Here is a 9,287-nt window from a genome sequence, read left to right on the forward strand (position 1 = left end):
ACACACACACATACACACACACACACACACACAATGGCATATTATTCAGCTTTAAAATTTTTAGGAAAAAATTCTGACACCTGCTACAACATGAATAAACCATAAAGATATTATACTAAATGAAATAATCCAGTTACAATAGGACAAATACTGTATGATTCCACTTATTCAAGGTATCCAGAGTAGTCAAATTCATAGAGACAGAAAGTAGAATGGCGGTTGCCAAGGTCTGGGGAGGGGGAATAAGGAGTTGTTTAATGGGTAGAGTTTTTGTTTTGCAAGATGAAAAGTTCTGGATATTGGTTGCAAAACAATGTAAATAAACTTAACACTACTGAACTGTACACTTAAAAATAGTTATGATGGTAAATTTTATGTTATACGTATTTTACCACAATTACACATTGAAAAAAAATGGGCAGAAGACTTGAGTAAACATTTCTCCAAAGAAGATATACGAATAGCCAACGACCACATGAAAAGATGGTCAACAAGTTGTTAGGAAAACACTAATCAAAACCTTAATGAGATACCACTTTACACGGACTAGGAAGGTCATAATTAAAAGGCAGGAAAATAAAAAGTGTTGACAAGGATGTAAATAAATTGAAACCCTTTTATATTGCCGGTATGAATGTAAAACAGTGCAGGTTCTGTGAAAACCTGTTTGGCAGTTAAAAAGTTAAACACGGAATTATTGTATGATTCAGTAACACCACTCCTGAATATATATCCAAAAAGAACTGAAATCAGGTACTAAAAAGAACACTCATACATGCATATTCATAGCAGTACTATCCACATTAGCCAAGAAGTACAAACAACCCAAATGTCCAATGACAGATGAATGAATAAATGTAGTGCATCTACACAAGGAAATAATATGCAGCCATAAAAAGGAAAGGAGTAAAGATGTGTGCTACAATGGGATGAACCTTGAAAAATTATACTATGTAAAAGAGTTAGACACAAAAGGTCACAGGTTGTATGATTCCATTTATACAAAACACTTAGAAAAAGTAAATCCATGGAGGTAGAAAGCAGATTGTGGGCTGTAGGGGCTAAAGGGAAAGGTAAACAGGGAGTAACTGCTTATGAATATTTTGAGGTGATGAAAATGTTTTGGAACTAGACAGAGGTAAATGTCACTGATTTGTTAACTTTAAAATGTTTAATTTTGTTACATGAGCTTTACTTCGATTAAAAAAAACCAAAGTATAATCTTTATATTAATTTTAAAAAAATATTAGAAGAAAATCACAAACATATTAACACTAGTAATCTCTACAGTGCGGAGTTAGGAGTGTGTTTGGTTTTCTCCCTTTTGCTAAAATACATTTTGCAAAATTTCTCTTATGAACGTGAATTACTCTTAAATAATATTTAAAAAAAACAGTTCATTACCCTGAATTACATGTTCAGTCAAAGGAAGAACAAATCTGGCCAGGATTAGCCTACTGTAGACAGGGATAACAAATAGGCCTATCAATTCTAGAAGATGTAATATTCAAATCTTAACAGTAACCCTTAGCCGTGCATTTATCCTCTTACTATTTCTTAAGAGTTATGCAGACGTAGACAAAGTGGAGGCAAGATTTAGAAGTATAAGTGGACTCTTCCTGACGTGATTAGCCATTATGACTGGGGAAGCTATGTAGTGGGGAGGATTCAGAAGAGTGTCAATGTTAAGGACAGAAACCGTCAAGGTGTAGTAAAAAAGTTGCTCCCGTTTGTTGCATGCATATTGGAGATGAAGACATAGTCAGAGGACTGAAGTGGCCGGGGCTGTGACTGGACAGTGTGGGGGGAAAATCATTCTTCAAGAGATTATATGTGACAGCAGGCAGCTTCTTTGCCTCTCTTGGGAACCCGGAGAGAATGCTTTTTGCTTCTATATTGGGAAGGACTTAATTTCAACAGTAGTGACTTCTTGAATGCAAGCCCAAGAGACACTTTCACTCTCTTCTTTAAGAATAGGTCAAGTTAAGACTTAAACCCTACAGACTAGGGGACTCAGAAAAGATTCTTTCACAGCAAAATGATTCCGCAACCTTTGATCTAATTAATTCTGCTTGAAGAGTCTGACTTATTTCTGAGAGGTGAGCTTTGGAAACGTTGACGTCGAGAGCCAAAATACCCCACCCGAATCCCAGCCCAGACCCTCCTGCCAAAGAGTCTGGTACTGGATCGCATTTTCTGTAACAGACCCAGAGAGGCACACTGGAAGATGTCAGCCAAACATGAGATCTGTTGTGAATTGTTCAAATGCTGGTGTCTCAATCTAGTTCTAACTAGGGCAGGGCAAAAACATGCACGTGGGTCTGAAAGGTAATAGTCAGCTGCAGGAGGTCAAGCAGCAACCCTGAGAAATGGAGCAAAATGGTTGCAGAATTTCACGTGCTTGACCCGGAGCCATGGAGGTATAGTGCAAGTTACAGACACGGCAGTGAAATCCTTGCCGCTGGAATGCCCGGCTGCAATCCCTCTCCAGATAAAAAGGAAAGAATGTAGTTAAGAACTTTATCATTCAAAATACCTGTCCCCAGGGACCCGCCTGCCAGGACGCACATTCTGGCTGCTGACAGGTCTGCATAGAGGCTGGCTTGGTTTCAGGGTCACAGATTCTATCGTTCAATCGATCTTCACCAAACTGACACCAGACCTGGCGGTGCTTGTGCCCTTTTCCGCAGGTGACCAAGCACTGTAATGAAAAGCACAGCCAGTCAGGGTTATTTCTGAAAAGTGTGCTGTGGGTCCCAGGGGTTATTCATTGATTAGGAACAGGTGTGCTCTTTTCCCACAGCAATTTCTCTCTCATAGCAATTTGTAAATATATTAAGGCTCATTTCTTTCTCTCTTTCTTTCTTCTCTCTCTGTCTGTCTGTCTCTCTCTCTCTGTCTCTCTGTCTCTCTGTCTCTCTCCTTCCTTCATTCATTCATTTATTCATCCATTCTGTATTTATACAGGCTCTGGGCCAGTTTCAAGCACAGAATAAAGTCAACGCAGCACCATGCTCTAGTACAGGAGTTAAGTGTGGGAAATTTATGAGTCAGACCAACCTGGGTTTTAATCCAGAGGTCAAGTGACCTCTCTGTACCTCAATTTTTTTCATCTGTACAACGGAGACAACAGTGCCTACTGCAAAGAACTGTGAAAACTAAATGAAAGCAAATCCAAGTAAAGTGCTTACCACATGATCATTTAATAAATGTTAAATATAATTATCGTCATTATCTATGCTGATTGTAAAAAACTTGAAAAATACAGAAAAACATAAAAGAGAAAACTATAACAATATAAAAATCTCACTACCCAGGGATAATCATTAACATTTTGCTGTTTTCTTACCAGTCTGTTTATCCACAGAACATTGGATCATACTGAATATATAATATAGTTCGATATTCCTACTTCCATTTTATCAAATATTCTTGCAAAAGTTTGTTACTTAATTTGAAATGATACTTTAGCTAATATTAGCTATGTGAGAAAAACCCACCACCTTTTTCTATCTTTTTCTTAACCAATACCAGAGTTTAAACTAAGGCAGCTTTTTAACACAAAATGAAAGCATTAAGTTTGTTTTTAATTTTTCCAGGAATCAGACACTTTCAATTGCATGCACTGTTACTCATCTGCCATTTCAGGGGCATTAATAGTATCCTTTTAAGACTCACATTTTATTTGATGTTGAAAGTAAACAGTTACTTTATACTTACAAGGATAAGGAATGCACATAGAGACTGTTAGCAGGAAAACACCTCTTTTCTCACATTCCTGACTTGGCCTATAAATAAGGGAACTTCAGTTCGCCCCCTTCCACTTGCTCTCCCAAAAGGAAGGTGGAAGGAGTCACCTGCTCCGTGAGAATCACACTGGGCTATGTTAATAGTGAGTGCTAACACTACCGTAAAAGCAAGAAAAAGGCTCCATCTTCTTTCTCTCTGTCCTGGGCCTAATAATGGATGGTTTGTTTGCCTTATGCTTTATCAAGTAAGGGGCGAGAAAGGCATAAATCTGGAATACTCAGCCTGGTCCTTTGTTGCTTTTTTTCCACTGGCAACTGGATGGATAAGTCAGATAGGTCACTCACGGGGGTCTAATTCTCTTATTTTAAAGATGAGGAAGTAGGAAGCCTCATTTTTTACTTCAGACAGATAGTGCAGCTTTATAATTCTTAAAGCCCTGATTTCCTTAACAGTAACTTAACTAGTGCTCAAAGGGGACAGATGGTGAGGGATGGGAACATCAAAATCACAAACAGAAGCACATGGAGCAGATAGAGGACTGGAGTTATTTCTTCAAAGCAGGGCAGGAGGAAGGTGCAGCATGTTAAAATCTTGAACAGACCAGGGGAGACTCAAAATTTGAGTACCAGAAATGACCTGAAGGAAAAAATAGCCCTCCCATCTCACCTCTGACCAGTCTCCCGATTTCCACTGTGGACAAGGGAACTCATTGCACCTCTGAATGGTGACTTTCTCCTGATGTGTGCATTTACTATCATCCAGTACATCATTTTGTGTGTTGACACAAATAGCCCTTCTCCTCTGGGTTCCACCATCACAGCTTTCAGAACACTGAAAAGACAAAAAACTAAATGAAACTGTAGCTGAGTTTCTTATCAAGCATGCTCAAAATCCTGGCTATGCTGGCTTGTCTCTGCCAGACCATAGAAACAATCAACCAACCAACTCTGGCCGATGCTAGTTGTTATTCTGGGGCTAGTGTTTATGCTATCAATTTATTTCCCAGGTTTATAGTGAAGTCAATCTTAGAAAATCAGCGTAGGAAAATAAAATTGGAAACGGCCTATGGGGTACGGAAAAAGTGACTGGTTCAGTTGTTCCAACTCTCCCAATTTTTCACATGCCATGGCCATGTCAGACATTACAAATTAATCATGGTGTTCTTTTCAGGCGTCAGGCATTATAAAGCAATCATGGTACTCTTTCCATACAGCAAAATGGGGCTTCTCAACACAGCCCTAACTAATGAATTAGTTGATTCATCACCATCAACGATCAGAGTTAGCATTAAGAAGACTTTCTTTGAGAAAGAACCAACTTACTTCAGTCCAAGCAGAATAGCGCCAGCCACCTGTGTTACATTCTCCAGCGCATTTTTCCTGGTTGCTTGGTTTGGGATGACTGCTGCAAAAACTGTCATCAACCCTCTCGGTCTTCCCATCTAGTCGACTGTATTTGGCACAGTAGATATCTAATGTGCGGAACCCCAAGCCACAGTGGGCACTACATTCACTCCTGCTGGCAACATGCCACCTGTGCATAGTGATGGGGAAAAACGAACATTTCTGTTAAAAATATGTTTTAACTGTATTCAACTGGTGTTAGAGTTGAGTCCATTTTTCTTCCTTAACTCAAATACCATGAAACACAAAGCCACAGTCAATTACTGAAATCCAATTTTAAACCAGCATATCCCTGTATTTTTCTTGGCCACCAATGAACATGGAAGTCACAGAGTGAAAACCAGAGGTTCTATCCTTTGTGAAATTTCTCCCTGACACAGTCAATCTAAAATTCAAGCATCCAAAAAGAAAAAAAAAAACACATTGGAATTCAACAGAGTGAAAAAAAAAAAAAAAGCAATTTTACATTTAAATGGTTCATGCTACCCAGCATTTCATTTATCAAATGGGCCGCTTCTAACAGAAAACTGCTGATGGAAACTCCCTAAGAAGCCTCCTTTATGTAGGCTTGTGCTAGAAAGTGCTCAATAAACATTCTGTGAATTGAAAATAAATGGATAATTTGGACTGCAATTATGAATTCTGAGTATGCTAAACTGTCTACATTACAATCTGTGAATAATGACTGGAAGTTTCTTGAAGATCTATATATCAATTATACAATTTAAAAAAAAAACTTTTTTAGAGTGATTTCAGGTCTATGGCAAATTTTAGAGGAAAGTACAGAAATTTTCTATCATACCCCTTGCCTCCACAGATGCACAGCTGCCTCTATTATCAGCGTCTCCCACTGGAGTAGCATATTTGTTCAAATTGACGACCTACGTTAATTCATCACTATCACTCAAAGTCCATAGTTAACATTAGGGTTCACTTCTGGTGTTTTACATTCTATGAATTTGGACAAATGTATAATGGCATATATCCATCATTATAGTATCATATTGAATATTTCACTGCCCTAAAAATCCTATGCGCTCCACCTATTCATCTCTCGTGGCTCCATAATTATATCTTTTTAAAATTAGATTTGAATTTACAAATTTGGCACCTATAGTACCTTTGTATCTATAGCACCTAAAATGAGCCTTTCTTGGCACAGTAGGTGCTCAGAATAAATGACTAGTTCTTTTAATGCCCTAGGAACATGGTTGATGCTTAAATTAAAAAAGAAAAATATGCTTAAACTAAATGGAATAGTCTAAATAAATGAACTTGAAATCTATTTTGTTGATTAAATCTAGCAATCCCAAAAGATTAATTACTTTATAATCTTCATTTGGACTCCCTCTTGATTGTTAATTCTCTACTGCTCAGAAAATCGGTGGTTTGGTGAATATCAACGCCCTAAGAATTCTTCCACCCACACCTGTACATGGGGAGGACTCAAGAAGAAATTAGGAGCACTGGACACATGCTTAACTTGGAACTTCTCACAAATGCTCAAAAGTAGGTCAGAGTTGATCTACTTTTACATTTGGCAAGTAAAGTGGGCTACTGAGATTTTCCGTTAGAGTGACAAAGTATTTTAGGGATTTTGCTCCAACCAGAACATGTTAAACGAGGGACTGTAAAACAATGCTTTATCTCATCCTGTCAAAGTTTAATCTGGGCAAACTCTCACTTCCCTAAGGAAGTGAGGCAAAAATATGGACCAATTCAATAGAGGCATCTGGAAATTTCATTTGCCCTTTGATTCTTGGCTACCTTCTCTTTGCCTTCATCATTTCCTTGTGGAAAGGTTATTTTCCATCCTGGATGAGGGAGGCAGGAGTCCTGCCCCCACAAGATTACACCCCAGCAGTTCAGGCTGGAAAAGTATAGTAGAGTTTCCCTGATATTCACAAAATCTCCAGAATCTGAGCAGAGAACCGGGAAGAGTCTGTGAAAGGTTATAAACTGCCTTGGGAAAGTTCTTCTCAAAATGCTATCGTCTACTTCATATTCTCTCACTGGAAGGTTGTCACAACTTCAATGTTTTGAATTCATTCAGTTCATTTCATGTAACAATTGTATTTATTGTATTTCAGAAAAGCAAAGTGTTCGTTAATAAGCAGGGACAGAAAATATGTGTATGTTTCTGTGAATGTGTGGGACATTGTGGCATTAAATATTTTGGCGGAGCTACTGAGTTTAAGCAGAGTTCTACACTGCAGAACTTCTCAGAGCCTTCGGAACATTAATCAGCATTGTGAATCTCCACACAGTGGACAAGACGGTCAGGAGGTCCCCTCAAACACACTGGTCTGTCGTGGATCATCTTGTGGAGCTAGTGTTGCACAAGTGTGCTTTGGGAAACACTAGGTTAGAGTTTGACCAGTAAGTTACAATCCTCTCTTCAGCCTTCTAGTTTTGCACAGTCACTTGACGATAATTAGTATAAATCACAATTAGAGCAACTGTCAGGTTGACAGAAGAAAGATGGAACACTTTATTTGAGCTCAGTTTGTGTCTCTGTATGTTTTTCAGTGAACAACTTTATTTTTCCAACAATCTAGAAAAGCCGCGAAGATACGAGTTTGAATAATGACAAATAAACATGATCTTCTGTTTAATTTCGGACACGAGCATGCACCTGTCTAATTATGGGGCTTTATAAGCTAATCCTTAACTCTTTTTTTCATTTCATTTTTTAATTCTTATTCTTAAGGCCTGTCACTTCTATCAGATATTTCTACCAAAAGACATGGCTACGATTCCTTCACCTTCTTCTCTTTAATCAGTCAGAGGTGCTAATATTATCCAAGCCTGTTTCCTGAGTGGCTGTCTTCCTTTGGTCTCAGTAGAGTCTAAGTATTTCTTTTTAAATATAAAAACAGGTGATTTTCTTTGTATAGGAAATTTAGACTAGCACCTTTGACACACTTACTGTATAAAATGAAAAAATTTTAAGCCCTAGTTTTACCTAGGCATTGTGAAATGATGTTTAATAAGTCAGATGATGAATTATGGAATCAGAAAGACTGAGGTGTAAATGCAAGCTCTAACAATTTTTAGCTATTAACCCTCAGGAGGTTACCTAGACTCAGCTTCCTCATCCGTGAAATGGAGGAAAGGAGGATCCATTTCATAGGGCTACTAGGAAGATTATGAGGCAAGGCATGTGTAGCGTTTAACACACATGGCACCACTCAAGATAAGTAGCTTTACGATGATTGCTCTTGGTGTTTTATTTTCCAGTCAAGTTATAAGTATCATGTAACACCACATAAACCAATAATTCAGTCTGAGGAGAAATACAGTTGAGATCTTCTGTATAATTCTACATAAAGTCTCATGGATTTGAAGCTACCTTGCAATGTATTTCCTCTCTAACATTTGCTTTAATTTTTATTTTACATCTGAAAGTTTCCAGTGCAGGAGAAACTATGGAGAACATCAAATTAGCCAGCATCATTACAAACTAAATTGTGGCTTATTTTGGAATCCGAAGTAGAAAAATTTAGCTTCTTGAAGTAACAGTTCAAACATCTCTATGCTCAAATTGGTGCTCCTTGAGTAAACTTTAAGCAGGTCTCTTAAAGAGTCATTTATTTTTTATGACCATGTTCTATTACTCAGAATGTTTTGCACAAACTTGCCTTCCCTACGATTATAAGTGCATGCTTAGTGTTACAAATGTGCATTTCACAATATCTGCATTTATTATCTCAGACTCTCCCAGCCCAGTCTGATTCAACCAGTGGAGAAATGACAGCTAAGAGGCCCAAGTAAGGTATGGAATAGGGATGGGCAGAAAACTCCTGGGAGTTTTTCTTTCTACAAAGGAAGAAAAGCTACACAAAATGGGAACAATGAGTATCACTCATTACGACTGAATTAAAAATTAAAACAGTTTTCTCCTAGGGTTTAAGAGGACAGGCTCAAGAGTCAGACCACTTTTAAATCCTGCCCCTTCACTAACTAGTTGTGGGACCTTGGGCAATTTGTTTAACTTCTCTCAGCCTGTGTTTTCCTTGTTTGTTAATTGTGAATAATAATACTTATGTCATTATGTCGTTTAAGGAATTAATAGGTTATTAGTAAGATAATTAATGGGACATTAATATAATAAGATATTAATAGAATAAAATT

The 9,287-nt window shown here is 37.8% G+C and overlaps 1 protein-coding gene across 1 annotated transcript in view; it reads right to left on the reverse strand.

Annotated features, from left to right (window-relative positions):
• Nucleotides 1–9,287, reverse strand: part of ADAMTS9 (ADAM metallopeptidase with thrombospondin type 1 motif 9) — a 154,526-nt gene that overhangs the window by 77,065 nt on the left and 68,174 nt on the right. Inside the window, exons 19-22 of the mRNA XM_023529708.1 lie at nucleotides 6,921–7,072; nucleotides 5,073–5,315; nucleotides 4,417–4,581; nucleotides 2,537–2,701 (exon numbers count right to left, since the gene is read on the reverse strand). Of these exons, the coding sequence (XP_023385476.1) occupies nucleotides 2,537–2,701; nucleotides 4,417–4,581; nucleotides 5,073–5,315; nucleotides 6,921–7,072 (725 nt within the window). The remainder of the gene's footprint in view (nucleotides 1–2,536; nucleotides 2,702–4,416; nucleotides 4,582–5,072; nucleotides 5,316–6,920; nucleotides 7,073–9,287) is intronic.

The sequence above is a fragment of the Pteropus vampyrus genome, unplaced genomic scaffold (genome assembly GCF_000151845.1).
Source record: "Pteropus vampyrus isolate Shadow unplaced genomic scaffold, Pvam_2.0 Scaffold41, whole genome shotgun sequence".
Lineage (NCBI taxonomy): Eukaryota > Metazoa > Chordata > Mammalia > Chiroptera > Pteropodidae > Pteropus > Pteropus vampyrus.